Source organism: Leopardus geoffroyi, chromosome A1 (assembly GCF_018350155.1).
Source record: "Leopardus geoffroyi isolate Oge1 chromosome A1, O.geoffroyi_Oge1_pat1.0, whole genome shotgun sequence".
NCBI classification, from domain to species: domain Eukaryota; kingdom Metazoa; phylum Chordata; class Mammalia; order Carnivora; family Felidae; genus Leopardus; species Leopardus geoffroyi.
In genome coordinates, this window is record NC_059326.1 from 192,494,226 (window position 1) to 192,518,653 (window position 24,428).

General features: G+C 40.8%; 2 protein-coding genes across 5 annotated transcripts in view; one reads left to right on the forward strand and one right to left on the reverse strand.

Annotated features, from left to right (window-relative positions):
- The window catches only part of GEMIN5 (gem nuclear organelle associated protein 5), a 41,397-nt gene extending 34,932 nt beyond the window's left edge, over positions 1-6,465 (forward strand). Inside the window, exons 25-28 of the mRNA XM_045436390.1 lie at positions 724-886; positions 1,661-2,165; positions 3,695-3,791; positions 4,371-6,465. Coding sequence (XP_045292346.1) covers positions 724-886; positions 1,661-2,165; positions 3,695-3,791; positions 4,371-4,538 — 933 coding nt within the window. The 3' untranslated portion in view covers positions 4,539-6,465. The remainder of the gene's footprint in view (positions 1-723; positions 887-1,660; positions 2,166-3,694; positions 3,792-4,370) is intronic.
- Positions 6,466-7,459: 994 nt separating this feature from the next.
- On the reverse strand, positions 7,460-24,428 carry CNOT8 (CCR4-NOT transcription complex subunit 8). 4 transcript variants are annotated; one of them, XM_045436407.1, is made up of 7 exons: positions 24,072-24,428; positions 17,041-17,224; positions 15,464-15,657; positions 12,439-12,600; positions 11,693-11,837; positions 10,623-10,733; positions 7,460-8,970 (listed from the first exon to the last, which is right to left on the reverse strand). In XM_045436407.1, the coding sequence occupies exons 2-7, from the start codon at positions 17,155-17,157 to the stop codon at positions 8,821-8,823; spliced, it is 879 nt and encodes a 292-aa protein (XP_045292363.1). In that variant the 5' UTR covers positions 17,158-17,224; positions 24,072-24,428; the 3' UTR covers positions 7,460-8,820. The 4 variants fall into 4 exon arrangements, with proteins under 4 accessions (XP_045292363.1, XP_045292357.1, XP_045292370.1 ...); XM_045436401.1 differs by lacking the exon at positions 24,072-24,428 and adding an exon at positions 23,197-24,012; XM_045436414.1 differs by lacking the exons at positions 15,464-15,657; positions 17,041-17,224; positions 24,072-24,428 and adding an exon at positions 15,278-15,341.

The window sequence follows — 24,428 nt, forward strand, 5'->3', positions numbered from 1 at the left end:
CTGCTGAATGGATGTGCAAACCAGCCTATCCAGACAGTGGAATACTATACGTGCAGCAATACAAAGGAACAAGCTAGTGATGTACAAATCATACTGGTAAATCTGGAAAGCATTATGGTAAGTGAAAGAACCAAGACACAAAAGACTACACACTGTGGTTCCATTTATCTGAATTCTAGAAAAGACAAAATTTATAGTGACAAAAACCAGGTGAGGGGTTGCAGGGGGTGGGGAGAGAGGAATGCCTGCAAAGGGGCACATGGGAATATTCTGCAGTGACGAAAATGTTCTGTCTTGATCGTGGTGGTGATTGTAGCATGTGTATCTATAGAGATACATGTATTTATCAAAATTCATCAAATGGCTCACTTAAAACTGATAAATTTTCTTAATTGTACAGTTTTCTTAATTGTACTCCGGGTTGGTTGGTTTAATTACAGCTTTTAGTTCTGAAACTCACTTTTTGTTTTAATTAAATGTAAATGTCACAGCATTTTTTTTTAGCATGAACAGACTTTAACACCAGACAAGGTATGTTGCTGTGCAACTAAATATGGAAGTTTCTCAGATAGGGAAGCAAAAATGGGTGATGGAGACAGGAGGACCTTTCTTAAACTTGCACTGTGTCCTTCCTTCCAAGTGCAGTCAATAGGAATATTTCTGTATCATCCCAGTGCTTGCTGTGCAAGAATGTTTAACTGAAACTCTGGCTCTTCCCTCCAGCTTCTGCTTCATATTTGCCATGATCTAACGTTGGCAGTGCTAAGCCAGCAGGTGGCCTCCTGGGACGCGGCTGTGGAAGCCCTGCTTCGGGCTGTGGTCCGGAGCTACGACTCCGGAAACTTCACCATCATGCAGGAAGTGCACTCAGCCTTTCTTCCTGAGGGTAAATGACCCCAACCTTTGCCGGAGCATGCCTACTAATGGATGATGTAAACACCACCGATGGTGTAGCACCAGGAGTACAAACATTATTGAAAGAGACTGGCCAGTTGTGTCATTTAGCACCAAGTTTGAATTCTCTTACCCAAGCTCCTAAGAGGGGGCCAGAACGGCTAAGCTGTTTTCCTTTACCTGGCCCTACCTACCTTACCTACCTTGCTGCCTTCTACAAATTTTTCTCCATGGTTTAAGAGAAATAGCAATGTGCTCAGAAGTTAGTTAAGAATGGAGAAGCACATGGGGCGCCTGGCTGGCTCAGTTGGAAGAGCATGCAGCTCTTGATCTCAGGGTCGTGAGTTCAAGCCCCACATTGGGTGTAGAGATTACATTAAATAAATAAATAGACTTAAAAAAAAAAAAAAAGAATGAAGAAGCACAACAGAAGGGACATTCTTTGAACTGCATACTTAGTCACTAAACTAAATCACTGATTTTTCAGAGACATAGTGAGATCATACCCCAGAGCTTTCATAGGAAGATGAAATACTTTTTCTGTAATGCTTTGATTGACTCGCAGACTACAGCAACAAGAACGCTGTCCTAGGTCAGGAGATGTTTAGCTCTGATTGGCTTTAGGTGAAAAGCATGTAACCCCATGGATCACTGCTGTCCTTGTTCTTGAGCTCTGCCCCTTGGGTGATAGGAAACGTAACGGGAAGAGGAATGTGTATCTAGCAGAAACAGAAATGCACAACCCTAAATCCTTCTCTTCTTCTAGGCTGTGACCACCTAAGAGACAAACTGGGTGAACATCAGTCCCCTACCACACCAGCTTTCAAAAGTTTGGAGGCCTTTTTCATTTATGGACGTCTGTATGAATTCTGGTGGTCTCTCTCCAAGCCTTGCCCTAAATCCAGTGTCTGGGTAAGAGCTGCTCACGGAAGGACAACTTCTGTGGAGCAAAGCCAACAGATAGACAGTGCCAGCCCTGAAGAAACAGACCCTAATATTTCTCAGCCAAAGCCAAGCGGGCCTCCAGAATTAGACTTGAGCCTCACAGAAGAAAGCGAGCAAATGCTGATCACTTGTAAAGAGCTCTTTTCAGAAAAACACGCCAGTCTCCAAAACTCACAGAGAACCGTTGCTGAAGTACAAGAGACCTTGGCAGAAATGATCCGCCAACACCAGAAGAGTCAAGTCTGTAAATCCACAACGAATGGTCCTGATAAGAATGAATCTGAGCAGGTAGCAGAACAGCCCCTCTCTAGTCCTCAGAACCAGTGGTAAGTATAAGGTGGAATTGGAAATACCATGCTGGCTTCTCAGATAAAAATCAGTATGTGATGAGCTTGATCAGGTCACTTGCTGGCACCATCATGTAGAATGCACAGGCTTTGGAGTCTGACATGGGGTTCTAATCCGGCTCTGCTGACTGAGCTCAGGCAAGATTCTTAATGTTTCTGAGCATTTGTTCCCATATATACAACTGGGAGTACCTACTCCTACCTTGCTTGTTTGGGGAATTAAATGAAATCACAAATAGTGTTAATAATAGGATAGGGACACCTGGTGCTCAGTAGGTTCAGCGTCCAACTCTGGATTTCAGCTCAGGTCACGATCCCATTGTGGGATTGAGCCCCGGCGTTGGGCTCTGTACTGAGCATGCGACCTGCTTGGAATTCTCTCTCTGCCCTTCTCTTGCTTGCTCTCTCTCTCTCTCTCTCTCTCTCTCTCTCTCTTTCAAATAAAAATAAAAAGCTTAAAAAAAAAAAACCTCAGTAAAAAAAAAAAAAAAGATAAAATCTTATCTCTAGGCGATGAATAGATTCCCCTCCCCCCAAAAAATTAACCAAGTAAAATGGAAGTGCATTATTGTATCATTAATGAAAACCACGGTTTTTCAATTATTCTATGCTATCCCAGAAAATACACAAAAAGAGTAGTGTACAAAACTGCACACTGAATTGAGAAAATCCCAAATGATCAGAATGTAACATCCTAATCACTTCCACTGAACATAGGGGCCAGGTGGATGACAGGAGCCGATCCGTAATCACTGTAGAGCTCATTTGCATATATTACAGGGTCTTCTGCTATGGGCATTTGTAGTGATTAACAATTATTGATTGGTCATTATGCTGAGGGCCTTTTACCTAGATTATTTCTCCACAGCACAGGGCGTAAATAAAACGTTGTAACTAGTACCATCAATAAACTGATAGCTATTATTACTAACTGAAAAAAAAACAAACAAAAAAAAACGAAAATGTTTTGAAGCCCTTATATATTTATTGCTGTAAAAATAGTCCCATTGAAATCTTGAGTTAGAGTTTTGAGTCACTTCTCCAGTAAGCTATCACACTCTAGGCAGTTACTAGGTTTTAGTAACAAGAAAAACACTAAAAATCTTTCTAACTCAGCAGCTCTTAACCTTTGGATCACAGGACTCCTTTGAGAAGATTCAGACACTCTTTCCAGAAGAATGTGCATCCATATACCAACAGTTAGGAGCCTGAGCTGTGTCTAACCATTCCCCAGAGAAATCCAGGCTTTGTGCACTTAGCTGCAGATCGAATCCCCTGAAGGGCCTAACTTTTCATTAGAGCTATGTATCTAAGAAGTGGGGATTTGGCAAATGGTGAGGAACGATATTTCACTTTGAAAACTTTGTATCACATCACAGTAAATTCCCTCCTCTTGACCTTTGTATTAAAGATGAAAGAGATAACAAAAGAATTTTATTTATAGGGTAACAGTTAAAAGTTTTGTGGGGCAAGGCACATGACTTGTAATTTTTTTTTATTGTTACCAGTAAAGAAGAAAAAAATCATCCACTTTCTCTGCCTGAATTAACCAAAAGTCTTACGGAGGCAAATGAGAGAATAGCTAAATTTCCTGAGAGTGTTAAGGTAAGATATCAGTTCATTTAATAAAACATTATTGTTTATATTATCCAGTGACTGGACCAAATTCTTTAAGGTCATCTAATTTTGTGTTCCATTTATAAAATTGCTACACATTTGTATATGCTTAAAAATTTAGGATCCCATTGTCTTGGGTTAACTAAAATGTTTTGTGAGAATAAGATTATTGGCAACACAAGCAATTTTATACCTCGGTCTTCAGAGAAATGGAATACATTTTGTATCTGGGAAGTAAAATAAAATTAAAATTGGTACCATGTATTTGATAGCTTACAGATGGATAGGTATATTTGAATGTGGCCCTGGTATTAGAGGAGAGTCATGTTTTGAATGAATTGAGTAGGCCTCTAGAAGATGATTCTGTCATTTGAGAAGGATACCCCAGTCTAAGCCCTCCCAGTTTTGAGTATCATCTACCCTTAGAGTTACTGAGGTAGAGCCTTCCTCAGTTCAGCCGTGCCTGAGTAGTGTCACTAGATGAGACTTTGAGTTGCTGGTGCCTTCTGTACAGGTATATGTGAGTCCTCCAAATGCTTCCTTGTTCATCCTTGTGTCCCCTTTCAGATCTGGCCCTTCCCAGATGTGCTGGAGTGCTGTCTCATTCTGCTTCACATCGGGGCCCAGTGTCCTGGCAGCGTAACCCAGGACATGCAGCAGCAGGCCCAAGAGCTCCTTCAGAAATATGGCAACACTAAAGTTTACAGAAGATACTGCCAGACCTTCTGCACGTGACTTTTCAAGGACCTTTAAGGAAACTGTGCCAAATTCCAACAACGTACAACACCCTTCACCACGACACCGCGCCAGACATTCTCTTTGATCCCTAGATGTTTTTGCAGTGATCCAAATAATACAAATGAGGGTCAAGTTTGAATTGACTCTACCCCTAAACATAGTGGAATCGGACTTTGGACTCAATTGTGGTTTCCTACTGGAGGAAAAGATCATGAAAAGCCAGAAGTAGGTATTCAGAACTAACACCTGCAGTATGATTCATTGTTGGTCATCTCTAAAGCCTTATGCAGGTTTCACCCAAAGAGGAGAAACTTTTTAATCACCCAAAGTGTTACGTTCTTAAACACAAACTACCTTTATAAATACTTTGCCTGGTGGTAAATGTGCCATTCTTGTTGGAGATAGAATTGATATCTTTTATGACTTGGCTTGTTTTTTGTTGTTTGGTTTTTTTTTACTGTTTTTGTTAACTTGGGTTCTTCCCTTCTATTCTTTCAAAGACTGAACTTTGAATGTGAAATAGGTCTTTACCCATCATGTTGACTCTACCCTCCATCTGAACTTTAGATCAAAAATTTGGTTTTGTTTCATGTAATTGCTTACTTGAACACATCATTTACTAAAGCTTTAGAAGAACAAATAACTAAAACTCAGATGTGTCTTATCCCTTCAGTTTTATAAGAAATTATTAATGGTGATCACAGTAGCTCAGGAAGAAATTGCTATTTCAGTGATTCTTAATCTTTTTTCGATCATAGACCCTTTGAGAATTAGAACCACAGATGCTCTTTGAAGAAAAATGCATAATTTTGTGTATGTAGCTTTTGGATTATTGGACTCCAGCATAATGGGATCCTGTAGACTATATAATTATAAGTCCTTGTTCTTCCCCCCCCCCCCCCCCCCCCATTGAGCATTCTCTTGAGGTCTGTTCTTCTCTTTGGTTAAATAGTTGAACAATGTCAGGAACAGATGTTTCTGTAATAGCCCAGTTGCTGGGATATAAACATCAGTCTGGGGTAGGGTTGGGAGGGAGCACTCTTTCCCAATAATGTAACTATTTTCTTTGGGGATTCATTATGAAAGCTTTTCTGCTTGAATGTCCAGTTTATTTTTTAGTTTCCTATGGCTGGCATTGTTGTGGACAGCAAGAATAAAATTCATTCACAGGAACTCTAGGAAGAAAAGTTAAAGACACAGATCTGACTGACCAGGGGTTTTGTTTGTTTGAATTCGACCTAGCTTTAGAATTTAAAAATGCTAAACCCAAAAGCAAATACCATAGAATTTAGATGCTCATAGTTCTTTATACAGTTACTTGAACTTTGAGAAGAAGATGCACTGTTACTGGGGATGAAGAATCTTCTTGGCATGGTATCAGTGACTGAATTATAAATCAGATCTTGACAATTCCCTGATAAAAAATTATTGCAGTAGTTTCCCATTGTTACTGGAAAAAAAAAATCATCTTGCAGGGCTTAAAAGGCCCTGCCTGATCCCAGCCTTTACCTCTTGGACTCCTGTTCTTACACTCACATCCTTGCTTCTAGATTCCACACGCACTGGTCTCTTAGGCTGCTGGAATCCACCAAGTTCTCCTATTGTCTCAGTAGCTTTTTCATGTTGTTCCTCTGCCTGGTCCATTCTTAGCCATCTCTTAGATCTCAGCTTAAATGTCCTTTCTCTAATGACTGTCCCTGAACCTCAATCTAAAAGACATCAGCGTGCTGTACTTTACAGCTCACACTGTATTTTTGTGAATTATGTACTCTGGCAATGCAGATTGTAAGCTCCAATGAGATTGGTAGAGATTATGTCTTCCATGTGCTATTTTCCCAGCACCTATTTACAGTGTCTGTTATCTAGTAGGTGCACAACAGAAACTTGCAGACTGAATAAATTGAGAAATTAGAATACTCATTAATAGCTTGGACTTAAAATATGACTCTAAACTGAGCTCATGCATATCAGGACAAGCTAACAATTAAGCTTGTCGTTGGTAGTCAACCTTATTGCATTAGCAGAACCACAAATTTAAGAACATTTGGCAGTTTATACAGAGGGGCTTGAATTCACCCGTAATTAGCATTCTCTTGGTTACACTACAGGACCATCCCTTTCTGAGGATAACCACTCACAAAACCCTAAATGCACTCACATATCTGTATACAAGGTGAAGTTTTTGCCAATTCTACTAGACTTGTGCCCTTTAAGAACACCTTAATAAATTCTCATCCCTCCCATGCAGTGACCAGACTCCCCCCTCCACTCGACACAGAGTTCCTCAACCCTTCATCTCAATACTTCTCCTGACATGTACATCTGTCCTCAAGTGTGGCAAAGATAAAATTCCCCATTTGAATCTAAATTTAGGACACCTATGCAGGGCTCAGTCACCAGCATGCCAAAGAACTTGAAAGAGAATCACTGACCCTGACCTGTGCTGCCTTTACCACAAATCACAGTGATAAATACCTCTCTTCCTATATGTGAACATCCCAGGCAAAAGCCTAGATTGGCTCCTATACCAGACTTCTTTACAACCCCTTGTTTTGTGCCAATAGGAAGGGTTGTAAATAGTGTGGAGCCAACTCTACAATACCAGAAGCTCACTTTGTCTATAAAGTCTGCTAATTAACAAGCTAATCCACCAAATGGAGTAAAGTGGTCCCAGGAACTAGAATTAAAACTAGTTTTCCCACTAAGGCTGGACGATCAGTGGGGGGTTGTGAAGAGACAATTCCATTTATACAGTTGGTCATTAAAAACCTCCTACAAAATGAGACATTTTATATGCACACCAACTTGTGGAAAACTGAGACAAGAGTTTGGGGACAGTCAAGATGTTTCCAGGCACTGACTGCAAATGACCATCTCCTACAGCCAGTGATTAATAGCTATAAAAGACCAAACCTTCATGCCAGTGGTTAAAAAGAAATCTTTATTTTACAAAATTAAAAACATAAATAATATTTACAAGCATCTTAAATACCAGCTTATAATACTTGACATTTTGAATCATCTGAAATTGAGTTTTTCATAAGCTTTTAAAATGCAAGACTATTCATCCACTTCAGTGAGTTACCAGTTTTCATTTCCACCATTTCAAAGGGGTTTTTGGTTTTTCTAAATTGGTCATACTGTAGTCATTCAAAAAACAATGCATTTTTTAAATGACCAGTTTAAAAAAAAAAAAAGATCACAGTCCTGAGCTTCCTACACCCATTGTGGGATATTATTCCAAGAAAACTCTAACCAAATTCCTTACTGCCCTGTTTACATGTACCACTATAACTTTTTAAACACATTGCTGGTACTCACATAATCCATCTCCCCAACTTCTCAGGTTTGCTGAAAGGAAAGGCAGGGAGAACAAAGAGACATGGGGGAATACACATGACCATCTGAAATCACATTACTGAAAATATAAGACTTACAGTCCAAAATTCTGATCTTATTTCCTTCAGGAACAAATCCAGCATATTTTATTAAAATTTAAAATGATTTCAAATGATAAACATGTGACAGCAAATCTCAGTGGCACAATGGAATAGAGACTTAAAGACGCATAAGTGGTTAACTTAACACCCGTTCTGGAGTTCCTCATGAATAAAGGGTAGACAGATTCAGAAGAATTTTGTTTTTAATAAAAGTTTTCGTTATCTCGTCTTCAAAATGTCAGCACTGAGTAATTCATTTCCACATAATAGTACACAACGAAAGACTAACAAAGCATAAAGAAAGCAAATGTCCTTGAGAAGGGTCAAAAAAGATTTTTAAAAAGGAAAGGAAGGAAAAGACATCTATATCCCACTTCACAAGAACGCCACGTCATTCCACTTTCCCTGGAAGCCCTCAGCTCAGCTGAGAATCACGTCAAGAAGTCTTCATCCTCAGAGATGAGCAACAGATTTAAAAGAAAAATAATGACACAGATGAGAATTATATATATTTTACTAGTTCGTCTCTGACTTGTCCCGGATATTTAAAAAGGTGTCAAATGAGCCATGGATGCTGGTGGCAGGAAGCAATTGGAGAGGCTTGGGGATGAGGAATAGGGAAGACTTGTTTACAAATTCAGAGCAAACCCCTCTTCTGGATCTAAAATAAAGACGTCTTTTGTCTTCAATGCAACAGAAGTCTTTCTGTCAACGCAGATGGTAGGTACGGTTTGCTCAAAAGAAGCGTTTTCTCTTGGGGAGGAAGATAAGTACACACAAACAGTCAGCACATAAGCACCACTCTGGGATCAGGCCCACCCTCCAGAGCCTCGCCGCCATCACTGCTGCATGTTGTTGATGATGGCCAAGATGCTCATCTTCTCCTGGGCAGAGTCCACATCCTCATTCTGCTTCTGGGCCACTCCCGTGCCTAGGCCATAGAGCCGCCCACAGTACTTGGCATCATCAATACTGTCCTCAAAAAACAACTGCAGAATAGGACAGAGAACTCACGGTGAGAATCACGCCCAGAGTCCAGCCAAGTCTCCACACTACTATATCAGCACCTCCCAACTGTCTTAAAGCCCTGAAAATCTACCCAACTAGAAAGTAACTTCATTAAGAAAGGCTCAAGACATTTCCTATACACAGTCTTTTCACGCTCCTTTTATATACAGGCTCTCCTTTCTGAACAGACTTCTATTCTCCATGAGTTCTTTTACTGGCAGGATCCGTGTGCTGCTGCTGCTGCTGCTGCTATTTAATACGGCCACCTCCATCTCCCTTCTCTTTAACAAGCAGTGCAGTGGTCAAGAGCTTGGGCTCTACACTCTATACCTGTCCGTAAGCCACGGTTCCCTATCTATAAAACAGGATAATGTAACAGTAGGCTGTTACAAGTGAGATACTGGATGTCACACACTTCAGCAGAGTTATCTCAACCTTGGCCCTCCTGGGCAGGACAATTCCTTGTTGAGGGGCAAGGAGGGGAGCTGTCCAGTGCACTATGGTACTGTAGAATGTTTAGCAGTGTCCGTGGCCAGTAGAGGACCTCTCCCCTGCTGTTCCACATTGTGACAACCAAAAATGTCTCCAGATACTGCCAAAGGAAGCTTGGGGGGGGCATGATGCCACCAGTTTTGTTCTTCTTTCTCAAGAATGCTTTGACTATTTGGGGTCTTTTGTGGTTCCACACAAATTTTAAGATTATTTGTTCTATTTCTGTGAAAAATGCCATTGGAATTTTGATAGAGATTTCATTGAATCTGTAGACTGCTTTGGATAGTGTGGACATTTTAACAATATTAATTCTTCCAATCCATGAATACTGAATATCTTTCCATTTATTTGTGTCTTCTTCAGTTTCCTTCCTCAATGTCTTACAGTTTTCAGGGTATAGGTATTTTACCTCCTTGGTTAAATTTATTCCTACATATTTGATTCTTTTTGATACAGTTATAAATGGGATTGTTTCATAATTTCTTTCTGATAGTACATTAATGTACAGAAACACAAGAGATTTCTGAATATTGACTTTGTATCCTGAAATTTTACTTTACTGAATTCATTTATTAGTTCTAAGAGTTTTTTTGGTAGACTCTTTAGGGTTTTCTATGTATAATATCATGTCATCTGAAAATAGTGAGTTTTACTTCCTCCATTCCGATTTAGATTCCTTGTGTTTCTTTTTCTTGCCTAATTATTCTGGCTAGGACTTCCAATACCATGTTAAATAAAAGTGGTGAGAGGGGGCACGCTTGTGTTGTTCCTGATCTTAGAGGGAACCCTTTCAGCTTTTCCCCACTGAGTATGATGTTAGCTGCCAGACATTTGATAAGTAACAACATTTAAGCATAAAATGAGTGTTTGAACGTGTATTTGTTTATATGAGAGAAGAAAAAACGAGAAGAAAAGCAAATAACTGCAAGAATGAGAACTGCTAAGAACGCCCAGTACATGTCTACACTTGAGCATGCTGAGTGGCCTCCATTTCAGAATGTGTCTTTGCCTCCCAAACTACATTTAAGATACTGAACATAATGACAAACAAACAAAACAACTGCTTTCAAAGTGGTCAACTTCCAAAAGAACTATAAATTTTCAACAAATCTCGGTCCACAAAGATAACCCACCACCTTACCTCTTTCATCCTGAAGAATGCCATTCCCGTCAGCAGCGAGTCTGAGCCTGCCTGATGCTGCCTTCCAATTCTCTGCAAGTCCAATTGATCGGCAACTTCCTGAAGACCTCCCTGCAGATGTAAAGAAAATAAAGATAATATTTCAGACCCGCCACTCATCTACTGGAGTCAACTAAGTCCATTCTTGTGTTTAATTATTTTGGGAATGACAAGTGGGAGCCATTTGCTAAGGCCTTATTACCCCAGCAATATCCCCTGTTCAGCCCTCCACACAATATACTGTGTTATATTTCACTTTCAACTCCTTTCTTTTATACACTATTAATAGTGTTAGACCTCTGCCCCATTTTAAAGTCCTAACTGCTATAAAAACTGAGCAAATAGTCAAATACCAATCCAATTCTAGACAGCAAATCTCTTATGTCAACAATTTATTAGGGTGTTGAGTTCTTGAACTATCTCAAGTTACGAATCCATCTGAGAGTCTGGTGCGCTCCAGACCCCATCCTTAACAAACTGCACATACACCTCACGGTGCCAACTGTTTCACTAGGTTTGTGGGCCCTAAGTGAAGAACTCCTCCCTCAAGATGAGAGAAGCAGAGGGCTCCCTTCATACCCAGATTAAAGACATTCACCACACAAATCCCTGTGCCAATCAGCTCTATATGTACTTCTCTAGCACCATGTTGGCACCTAGCTGGCGCTCAAGAATGCAGAACAATGACAAATAATTTCTAAAAACAGCAATGAAGCCAAATGACAAGTCTGCTTTTTTGTCTTTGTTGTTGTTACTAATATTAAGAAAATATTGTAGGGGCACCTGGGTGGCTCAGTCGGTTAAGTGTTCGACTTGGGCTCAGGTAGTGATCTCACAGTTCGTGAGATCGAGCCCCACATCGGGCTCCGTGCTGACAGCTCAGAGCCTGAAGCCTGCTTCAGATTTTGTGTCTCCCTCTCTCTCTGCCTCTCCCCCACTCATGCTCTCAGTCTCTCTCTCATGCTCTGTGTCTCTCTCTCGAAAATAAAGAAACATTAAGAAAAAAATTTAAAAATATATATATTGTGTACCTTAAGATTTTTGCAACTCTTCATCAAGTATTTCACATCATAAATAGATGGGAAAAAAAGGTTCAGAATATGAAAGAATTCATGTTCCTCTTCTGGCAAACGAGAATCCGTAAGTAACTTTACCATGTAGCCAAAATCATAGCCACTACAAGAGAAAATGAGGCAAGGAGTGAAAAAAACAGCAGTTACCAGGCCCCAGCATTCAACTGCTTTATTTCTCAAAACTTAATGATACTCCCCGTGAGTAACTTTCAGTGTTCCAAACTAGTTTATCCTACTGTAATCTCAACTTTCTATTAAATACTAACAAACCACACTAATATGAGAGACATATAAGAGAACCCAAGGGTTTAAAAATGTAGGTTTTATCCACCAAAAATTCTAAAGTACTGAAAATGTAAATTAACATCTCTTAAGAGGAATCTGTCTTTGGAGTACCTAGGAAATTCCAGGCCGTTCATTTAAGAGAAAAAGATGATCAAGTGCTTTGATCTCCCCTCCTCCATCTTTCCACTTGGAATGTACCCACTGATAGCCAAATGACAGAACCCAATACTGTATGAAACAAACCAGTATGTGCTCCAAAGTACTTTTTGAAAAACTGAAACATGGGCCAGTTACCATTTCAATTTCATAACTGCTTCATAAGTCACCGGAAGAAGATAGCAATGAGTACTGCAAAAATAACATCACAATGCAATCCCCTGCTGCCAAAGAAAGAGAAATATAGATGCTCTGAGACTGACCTATGAAATGAAAGCCATTTGACGTTGTCACAGAGAACCACCCCTGATGTCATAAGCAGCTCTGCAAAGTGCAATGTGTCAATCCCCTCCTCCTCGTGCTTCTGAAATTGTAGTCCTGAGTTAGCAAGGAGATCTATGGAATCCTGGGAGTACATGTCCTCTCTAAAAAAGAAGGTATTCACTTCTTAGTGGTGGATAATCTAACAGAAGTAGTGGGCAGCAATGTTAACATCACCTTAAAATTAACATCTTATAATTACAGAACAGGTATCCTTGAAAGGCTTTCATAATTCAAGAACAGATCAATTCATTCTTTCCAATATTCCAACAAGCATGCAAAGTAGATAATCTTATCTCTGCAGCAGATGGAAAAGTGAGACTTGCCCCCACAAAATAAATTTCTTAAATACAAAAGGTCCACATTTCTCACTGTTTAAAGAAAAACAGAATCAACCAATACAAAAACATTTAAAATAGAATACTCTTAAAAATGTTCTTATAATACCACCTCACAGAAATAACTGTTAACAACTCATTTTATATAGCCTTCAGACTATTTTCTCCATGCACACAACAACCTCCATCTCTACACCTACATAGCACAGACCATCTTTCCAGACCAATACGGATAAATACACATCCTTTGCAACTCTGGCATAATACTCCACTGCAAAGATACATCCATCAATTTAAACACAGGAATATTTATAATACCACCTATCACAAAAGTAGGGGGAAAAAGACATCATTTTCTGATCGATCCTTCCATTACGTTAACTTCTTTTCCACTAGATTTCACTATTTTTTTTTTCCTTTCATTTGTTTTTCACATAAACTTAAAAGACAACTAGGGAATTTTTTATTTTCCTTTGTATTAATTACCATTAAGGTATAAATAACAGGCTTTGACAATGGACTAAAAAAAAAAAAAAAAAAAGAACGGAAAAAGGAAAGGAAGTTAAAGGAAAAATCCAGATCGTCTCCCCAAATTATTCCTGGACCTCAAAGAAATCTCCAAAGCACATGAACAATCAAAAAATTATTCCTGAGCTACCAAATGCTCCTGGTGCCCAGTTAAAGAACGCAGTATTCAAGAACTGTGGTCCAGTAAGAAATACACTAAAACCACCTCATACAATCAGCAAAATGATAGTCTCCCCTAATTTTTCCCCATAAAAAATTATATCATCCTCAAAAACTTAAAAACAGAACTACCAAACGATCCAGCAATCCCACTTCTGGGTATATATCCAAAAGAACTAAAAGCAGGGTCATGAAGATTATCTGCACATCCATGTTCATAGCAGCAATACTCAAAAAGTCAAGAGGTGGAAACAATCGAATGTCCATCAGTGGATGAACAGGTAAACAAATGTGGTCTAAACATACAATGGAATGTAATTCAGTCTTAAAAACAAAGGAAATTCTGACATGCCACAACATGGATGAACCTTAAGGATATTATGTTAAGTGAAATAAGCCAGTCACAAAAAGACAAATACTGGGTGATTCCATTTATATGAGGTATCTAAAATAGTCAAACAGACAGAAACAGAAAGTAGTACGGTAGTTACAAAGAGCTGGAGAAAAAAAAGAAAAAGGAGAGTTGCTTAGTGGGTAGAGTGTCAGATTTGCAAGAGAGTTCTGGAGTTCTGTTTCACAACAATGCAAACTTACTTAACACTACTGAACTGCAAACTTAAAAATGGTTACGATGGCAAATTTTATGTTATGTATTTTTTTACCCACATTTCTAAAACATCAAAATTTGCCCACTATCAGGCTTCAGTTTCACCTACTCTTGATTAGCATCTACTCTATAACTTATTTCTTCTGTTATGAAACATAGTAATCTTATTTTACAGATAAGGAAACTGAATTACAGAAGATAAAATGAACTCCAAACCACCCAGCTAAAAAATGGCAGAAATGCAATTCAAACACTGATCCCCTAACTGGGGAACTGACTTTACTTTTTCACTTTAAACAGCTATAATTCACATAACTAAACAATTCACTCATTTAAATATACAATTCAACAGTTTTCAATATTTTCAGAGTTGTGCAACCACCACCACAGGCCATTTCATCACCTCAAAAAGAAAACCCATACCTATTATGCAATGATTCCCCACTACCCCATAACATAACCCCCCTATACTCTAGACAACCACTAACCTATTATTCTGACTCTACAGATTTGCCTATTTTGAACATTTCATATAAACAAAATCATACAATACATGGTCTTTTGTGTCTGGCTTTTTTCCCTTAGCATAATGTTTTCAAAGCACATCAATATACAACATGTATTAGTACTTCTTTCTTTTACTGTCCAATAATCCGCTGCCTGGATATACCACATTTATTGTATCCATTCATCAGTTCACAGACATCTGGATAGTTTCCACTTTAGGGCCTTTACAAATAATGCTGTAATGAACATTCACCACATACAAGTTTTTGTATGGATGTGTGTTTCCATTTCTCTGAGGTATATGCCTAGAAAAGAAATTACTGGGACATATGGTAACTCTCTGTTTAACCTTTTGAGAAACTGCCTATTTTCCAAAGAGGCTACACCATTTTACTTTCCCAATAGCAATGTATGAGGATTTTAATTCCTCTACACCCTTGCCAACATTTGTTCTTGTGTCTTTCTCATTATAGCCACCCAGTGGGTGGCTCACTGTGGTTTTGATTTACATTTATTTCCCTCATGACTAGTGGTGGTGACCATCTTTTCATGGGTTTATTAGCCATATCTATATCTTCTTTGGAGAAATTTCTAGTCAGATCTGATGCCCATTTTTAATTGAGTTGTCTTTTTATTGTTGACCTGTAAGTGTTCTTTAAGAGGGACTTTACTTTCTGAGATTCCTTATTCCATTCTGTTTGGCTGCTGTGTCCAATCCTTACCTGGTTTCAACAGAAAGAAAACTTTAAATTAATAAAATCAGTTAGAGATCACAGTCTGCACAAATGTAGCAGATCTAAGAATAACACTGAGAAGTGTCTCACTTACGTAAGATTAAATTTGAAGTTGAACTGCCAAGTGTTGATTCCAGAAGGATATTCTCCCTTTTCATTTGTGAATGTAAGGCCCAGCTGGATAATTTTTAGAAGGTCAACATTGCACCGTAAAAGCTGATACTGGTAATCTATGGAACTACGAAATTCACCAATTGGTCGCACCACAACACCTGGAAATTCTGTGTCCTAGAAAAGGAAAAGGTCTGTCATCATTAGGTTTCACAAAACAGTGGATGCTGAATTTATCATTCATAAAAATTTTATCTCAATTTATAAAAGTTATATGACAAGCCCAAGCTTGGGCACAAAAACCTATCTTAAAATAATTGATTTTGGGGGGCGCCCGGGTAGCTTAGTCGATTAAGCATCCGACTTCAGCTCAGGTCGTGATCCCGCGGTTTTGTGGGTTCAAACCCTGCATTGGGCTCTGTGCTGACAGCTCAGAGCCTGGAGCCTGCTTTGGATCGTATGCCTTCCTCTCTCTCTGCCCCTCCCTCACTCCTGCTCTGTCTCTATCTCAAAAATAAATAAACATTAAAAAAATTATTTAAAGAAATATATGATTTTGGGGCACCTGGGTGGCTTAGTCAATTCAGCATCCAACTTCGGCTCAGGTCATGATCTCACAGTTCATGAGTTCGAGCCTCACGTCGGGCTCTCTGCTGTCAGCACTGACTCCACTTAGGATCCTCTGTGCCCCTCTCTGCACTTCCCCCACTCGCGCTCTTTCTCTCAAAAATAAATAAATATTTTTAAAAATTAAATATTGATTTCATTGATATCTACAGAAGGAGCACTAGAATCATGAAGCTTTGTGCAGCAACTTAGAGGAGATCCTAGGCAGGATGTAAGAGTGGCTGACTAACTATAGATCAATTAAGGACAGGCTAGGTTCGTAAACAGTGAATTAAAAAAAGTCTAGATTAAGAACAAAGTATGAACAAAAATACAAATATGGGGAAGTGAAACAGTAATTTAAAAAAAACAGCTGCTATACTTACCTTGAGTAAAAAGCCTGGAACAAGACCACAGAGAATTTTAAATACAAGGCTAAAGACGTAATGCTTATGAGTAATGGGGACTGGAGCACAGAAGGTACATCCTCCTCTAGAAGAGGCCGTTGGTATCACTGTGACACACATCTGCCTCTCCAGCCACTCACTGCCAGGCAAGAATGCGAATCCCATGCCAGATCTTCCCAGTGTTTTCCAGAGATACCAGAAATCTGGGCTTTAAGAGAGGTCTCTCTATATTTAAATGCTGATAACTAATTTTTAAAAAAACACTGTCAAATTCACCGCATCTGTGGTATAGATGTGCCCTACTGGCTAACATAACTTTTGCCTTAAACATTTGTCAATACAGAGTAACATTACAAAAAGTCTAAGATACTAGAGGTTACATCCTTCTCAGACCCACTGGCTACCTTGAGGTTTCATAAAAGCTTCACAACCTTCCACCAAGTTTAATTTACCATGGCTTTGGTGGAAGTCTTTCCTTCAAAATCTCACACTGAGTATTCCCTAAGTCCGCAGCAGAAGGTGAGATAGAAAGAGTGGAGCTCTTTACCATGGCAATATAACTATAGCTGAGCACAATTTCTCGGATCTTCCTCATCTCTTCTTCTAGATTGCTGGCCCAGACTTCACAGATAACCTGGCTGTTCTCCACAAGTGCTGCAGGCATCTTGAAGAAACTTGAGCAGTCACTTTCAGCTGACTTTATTAGAGGGCAAGCCAATGGTTGATATGATCTAGATTCAAAAACATATTTTGAAATCACATAAATGTACACACTGGCAAGATGCCAACAAAACAAAGGTATCAAAAAATCACTTCATCAGTTTAATAAGCTAAAACATTAAGACAGTTATATTTGTATTTATTCCCCATTTATTATGATGGGGAAACCTATCTTGGTCAAGACACACACACACACACACACACACACACACACACACACACACGTCTTTAACCTGAAGAAACTAAAATTACTTAAGAAATCTGAAGAAACTGGGGTGCCTAGCTGGCTCAGTCAGTAGAGCATGTGACTCTTGATCTCAGGGTTGTACAGTTGAGATGCATGTTGGGTACAGCAATTACTTAAAAATAAAATAAAAGAAAGAGAGAGAGGGAGGGAGGTAGAGAGACAGACAGACAGAAACAAACCTGAAGAAACTTTTGCCCAAGCTGCCCTTTAGCACAGAAGTGAAACCACCACCCTATACCAGTTTTTGAGCCCTTTCCAGACTACCTAAACACTAAAATAGCCTCCAATGACCACAAATACTCCCTTATCTGTAACTTTCACAACACTTGCACAGAGACCAAATCATGGAAACATTTTTAAAAGAATCTCTTTAGCTAGTTTACATGTACCTGGATCTCTGAAAGCCTGAAAGAATGTACATCTAAGTCTCAGTGACTCCTCCCTCCACCCCCTAAGAAAAGAGAAATTCCTTTTCTCCACCATGAAAAAGTCACATATAACTAGAGGCAATCAACTAACGTAACACAGTGCCTCTTTACATTTGTGCAAATAGATCATGAAGTGAGGGATTTTAGACTGTAAAAACCAACACCACTAAATGAATCTTTAACCACCACAATGAAAATCAGAATTGGAGTTATTAAAGTCTACTTTTAAACACATAATAATATAAAGAAACTAAGCAATTCAACAATAGGAGTAGAGAAGATGGCAAGTATATAATTTTTTTAAATGTTTATTTACTTTTCAGATAAGAGACAAGAGCACAGGTGGGGAAGGGGGCAGAGAGAGAGGGAGACACAGAATCTGAAGCAGGCTTCCAGGCTCTGAGCTGTTAGCACAGAGCCCGATGGGGGACTCAAACTCACAAAATGTGAGATCATAACCTGAGCTAAAGTCTGACACTTAGCCAACTGAGCCACCCAGGTGCCTCGAGAAGATGGCAAGTATAAATAATTCAACAGGAAAAGATAATGATTTACAATGTATATTCTGGGAGGAAACTAGGGGGAAACAGTAGTCTGCAAAATGAAACTCAGTATAGTTCAGCTTCAGAATAATGCTATTATTGTAGCAATGAGATGCTTGATCATAAAAAGACCAAAAGGAGCTTATCATAATGGCCTTTCTTTAAAAAGGCAACCCCCAAAGCGCCTGGCAGCTCAGTCAGTTAAGTGTCTGACTCCTGATTTTCAGCTCAAGTCATGATCTCACAGTTCATGAGATTGAGCCCCACATAGGGCTCTCTGCTGACCCCGCAGGGCCTGCTTGGGATTCTCTCTCTCTCCCTCCCTCCCCTGCTCATGCTCTTTCTCAAAATAAATAAATAAACTTTAAAAAATTAAAAAGGCAACCCCACCACAGGGAATACTCAACACAATGTAAGAGTGGACTCCAGTATATATACGTATTCAGAGGAAAATTCCTAGAAACAGTAAAATGAAATCTTTCCTTCCTACTTTCCTGACAGGTAGATGCAACCATAAGAATCTGGATCAAAACAAAATTGTCATTCTCAAACGTCATCATTTCTCCGAGAAAGTTCTGGGAAACCTGTTGGTCTGTCAGCAACCCTGAAAGATTCCATTTATTCAAGGTATCCTACACTGTAACAGATGTTTCTCTGAAATTATAACAGACTTACTGTAATTACTCTAAAACTTAAGTAGACTGTGGTATATTCCTAACAAATATGGGTGGACACTTGTTAAAGGCAGAATCCATTTCTTCTCATTTCCGTTCTGTACACAATGGTATGAATTAAAGACTTGCAGATGAACATATAAAGAACATCCAAAAAGGGGTGAAGTCCAAACTGAGTGTGGAGTAAATTCCACTATATGACCATAATTAAGAGAATGCAAGGACTCTGATTCAATTCTACGTTGTGTTTAAGGTTTTCTCCTGCAAGATGGCACAAAGCCATTTTTATGCCCATTAATGTTAAATCAGTACCACTTCACTTCCTTATTTTCCTAACTGAAACAATGCACTTCCTTTGTGGTGTCATTTCAGAGATTGGGCACATTCAGGGTGGTATGGCCGTAGACTGGTATCGTTTCAAACACAACCATAAACTACTGCAGGGGAAGTGGGTATGACTATGAATACGTTTCCTTAAGAGTGAAGCAGCAAAAGGGACCCAAACAAAAATATGCCTTTGGCCTCCAAGCAGAAAAGAGCTCCCTCTGGTCAAAGAAAAGATAATATAAACACCATTATGAATAGTCAGTACAATGTATTCAGACTTCTCTGACAATTCACTATGAACTCATGGATTTAAACCTAAGAAAATAAACCTCACTGGTCACCACTAGAGAATGCTAGTAAATCAATCTATTTTTTAAAATACGTGTCTTGGGGCGCCTGGGTGGTGCAGTCGGTTAAGCGTCCGACTTCAGCCAGGTCACGATCTCGCGATCCGTGAGTTCGAGCCCCGCGTCAGGCTCTGGGCTGATGGCTCAGAGCCTGGAGCTTGTTTCCGATTCTGTGTCTCCCTCTCTCTCTACCCCTCCCCCGTTCATGCTCTGCCTCTCTCTGTCCCAAAAAATAAATAAACGTTGAAAAAAAAATTAAAAATTAAAAAAATAAAATAAAATACGTGTCTTGTCTTTCCTACGTAAATTGTACTAAGTAACTTAAGAGGTGAGGGAAAGTTTCTTTTAATAGAAATTATAAAGCTAAGAAATACGGACTGAGAGAATCTCACTGTTCTGTAACTCCCAAAGAATTCATAGATCTGGGCAATATCAAAATGGCATCTATATGGAATACCCAGAAAAGGCAAATCTATAAAGGCAGAAAGTAGACTACAGCAGTGGGATGGGAATGGGGATTAATTGTAAATGGCATGAGGTATGCTACTGAGGTGATAGAAATGTTACCAAACTCAACTATCTGATGACTGCACAGCTCCATATATTTAGTAAAAATCACTGAACTCTACATTAAAATGGGTAAGTTTTATAGTATGAATTACACATCAATAAAGTTGTTAAAATATCACAATGGCTGTAATTACTATAAAAAGAGACAACCACATACCATTGCCTCCTGACAGAATACATCACCACTATGAATAAGTCTTGCCAAAAAAAAATCTAACTGGAATCTGACCAAACCTCTAGACCAATTTACAGGAAATAAAGAGGACAGAGGAACATGTTAAATGACACCAAAGAAAGGCAATCAGCAAAATCCAGAAACTACTGTGGGAATCTACAGAATAACCCAGATTTTTCAACAAATTGCAAGTACTAAAAGTAAAAGACTCTACTGGGCGTCTGGGTGGCTCAGTCGGTTAAGCACCCAAATCGGGTTTGGGCTCAGGTCATGATCTCATGGTTCGTGAGTTCAAGCCCCACATCGGGTTCTGCACTAGTAGTGTGGAGCCTGCTTCGGATTCTCTCTCTCTCTGCCTCTCCCCTGCTCATGCTCTCCTTCTAACTAACTAAATAAATAAATAAATACACAAAAAATTTTTTTTTAAAAAGTAAAAGACTCTCAAGAGATGTATCAGCCCATCAAAATCTACAGACCTTAATTAGGTCCCGCTTTAAACAAACTATTAGAAATCTTTTTAAACTGACATTTTTAAGACAAAAGTCTGAATAATGGCTGGTTTTGGTTTTGTTTGGGGGGGGCTGCTTTTTTTTTTTTTGGTGTTATATTGTCATTTTTTTTTTTTTTTAAAGAGTCCTCATCTTTTAGAGATAATGCAAAACAGAGTACAGGTGATACAAAATGTGGGATTTTGCTTCAAAGTTAACAGTGGACAAACTTCACAACAACTTTGTACAGTGGTGTCTTCACTACATTTTGCAGATAAAACAGAAATTTAGAGACATTAAATTTAAAAAACACTATCATGACTTCCATTTCCAAGAAAATTTTTTTAAAAAGCTAAGCCACTTTCAAAAAGCTAACCATTGCTATATATATTCTGATAAATGGGGAACATAAGTGCAGACCACTGGCAAAAATACCTAAGATGAGTTCTCACACCAAACCCTTATCTAGGAAAATTGTGGGGAAATAGCTTGCAAACCCCAAAATGTAACGCCACTCGAAAGCTGAAAAGGAATCACCTTATGCACATTTAGCTTAGCATAAATTACTGGTTATGCTAGCCAAAGAAGAGAAATAATAATACTGAATGATGCCAGCAATTTTGCCTGCTACTTTCCACTCAGCGAGCACATGCTCCAGAAGAAGCGTAAGACGGGAATCACAAACATACTGTTCTCCTTGGTTAGTCTTCCTCCTCTCTCAGTGCCAGCAGGGCATAGCACACCTCACAATGTGGAAGGACTCTATTCCATTCAAATATGTTTATTTGTGCAACACAGATCCTAAAGCTAGGCTAGTTACTTTAGCTGGGTTGCAACCAGAGAAACAGTAACAAGTTTAAAGGCTTAAGGAAAAACTGTGCTAGATTTACTGAGAAACGGAATGGCCCTGATGTACAACCTTGTACCTTCTAAGGAATTTTTAAGGATAATTCTGATCCCCATGCAGTTTCCCTCACAGGCTGACTTTAAAACTTGACTCTCCGGTGAGCTACTCCACTCTATATGAAAGCAAAATACAAACACTGATACCTGTTGGTTCCCAGCATTAGACTGTTCAAGAAGGAAAGGTCAGATACAGGAATTACTGAGGTCCTTGCCCTATGCTGATCTGCAGTAAAATCTGTGAGCTCGCTCCTGCTGACCTATAGGATAAACTTCTCCAAAACAAAGCTATTTACCCAGGCAAGCTCTAAAGAGCAACTACGAATAAAGCCACCGGCAAGCTTTCTCTGCAAGCAATCCAGAGGCTTAGGAAAAGAATGTTTGGTTTTTCCAGTTTTGTTTTGTTTAAGCCTAAGTGTGCAAGGAGACCATAAACATCACTTCCTCAATTCTAGAGAACTGAACAAAGGCTTTACCGCACATGGATAAGATGGAAAAGGAAGTGGGAGCAAGTTAGAAGAAATGGCAGCAGCTTGGAAGAGGGTCCTCTCCATACACGGCCCGCCGTCCTCCATCACCTCCGCCCCCAAAACAGTGTCCGAAGACAACTACCCTGGACTTAACCGCAGTTCAACCAGTTCTTAAAACCAACCATGTGGTCCAGGCCTCCAGGGCAATAGCTAGGGCTCATAAACAGAATAGCAAAGAAAAGTTGTGGGACCAAAAGAACCAAGAAGGCGGAGGCCCGCAAGGTTCCAAACTCAGGTCCTCTCCCTTACAGTCTCCCATCATCGTTCTCTTCCTGTTCTGGATCACCCTCCCTCCCCAAACAACACTCATCCCGCCCCTCCTCCTTCTACCCTCCCTGTTTTGTTTTGTTTTCTTTTCTTTTCTTTTTTAATTACACGCCTTCGGGCCAGAACGACCTGCGTTCGAACCCAGACCGACCAGCTGTGTGGCTTTGCATAAGCTACTTAACCTCTCTGGTGCCTCAGTTTTCCTATCTTGTAAAATGGGTTTAATAACATACACCTCGGAAGACTGCAGTAGATGTTAACAGAAAGCAAATAAGGTGCTTGATAAAGTCCTGGCACAAACCACTAGAATATTATTATTGTGTGGTAGTGGTTGGTAATACTACCACTATTCGATGGCCCTCTTTCTCTTTTCACACCCCCTGCTCCTCACGCACGCCCCAAAGCCCCTTCCTCCCACAGGTCCCCGATGGCCTCCCACACTCTCCCATCTCGCTCGTCTCTCTGGTGAGCGCGAGCCCGCTTACCCTGACGGCTGGGCCCGCGAAGCGCGGGCTTGCGGGCTGGCGGGCAGAGTCCCCCGGGAGCGGCGGCGGCGGCGGCCCCTGACCCGGCGCTCTCCTACTGCCCCGGATCTGCTCCGGGAACCGAGCGAGCCAGTGAGATGAGCGCCCTCGTGCCCAGAGCGGCCTTACGCACTGCCCAAAGAAACCTGGGCGAACCACTCTACCCACTGGATCCTCCCGACTCGCCTGCTCCCTTAGCGTCCTCCAGACGGGCGCGCGCGCGCCTGCTCATGCCTGCTCCTCCCCTTCTGCGCGCCGCGGCGACTCTGCGTGTTCGTCCAACCCGTGAGCTTGCGGGGGCAGTGCGCAGGCGCAAAACCATGAGGGCTCCCCGAAAATGCGGGCGGGGCGGCCTCGGCGGACGCCTGCGGAACACGACCCGTCCCAGGCCTTGGCGCGTTAGTTGCTCTGGATCAATTCAATTTCGCAATACTACTCCTTTTTGGTTCTTCCGCGCGCCCAGGGGAGAGGCGTGGTCTAGAACTGGCCCCCGCTCGGTGTGGGCGTGGCCTAAACATCAAACCCGAGGAAGGGGCGTGGATCATCTGACCAAATCCCCGAATTGCAACTCCCCCTCCGCCCTGCTTTGATAGACCGTTAAAATGTTTGCAGGAGGCGACTTTGGGGGGAGGTTGATGGGGGTGGATCCTGATCCCTTCCGTCCGTACTAATGCAGCCCCTTGGACCCCTCAGTTAACGAAACATCTATCTCTAGGCTTCCTTTCTGGCAAACAATTAGTCGGGGGTGGGCAGCACCCCCAAACCCAGTCTCCGTGACGTCCGGCAAGGCCCGCCTCCCTCCTCCCCGCCTTACAGAGTCGGGAAAGCAGCGTTACCACAGCAACTGGCCCGCCAGGGCCTGCTCGAATTACAAAGAAGATGCGGCCTCCCGTGGGAGAACCGCGTCGCCCGGCGGTCCGAGGAGCTTGGAGACGGCGGTCAGTAGGCAGGCTCTGCACGTTTTCCTTGAGAGAACACTGGGCCCGGGCCTGGCCTAGGAGCCTCCAAAGCCTCCACCCGCGCCCTGATCCTTTCTGGAGAGAGGGGGCTGTCTACCAACTCCTGTCCTTGGCATCATTTGAGCAGGCTCGGCTGCAGCGCTGCCTCGTTCTCCGGCCCTGGGGAAGAAGACAAAGCACCGACTTCCTGCACACAGCTGTCAATTCCGAGCCGCCCTTCTAGCCTCTCCCGCA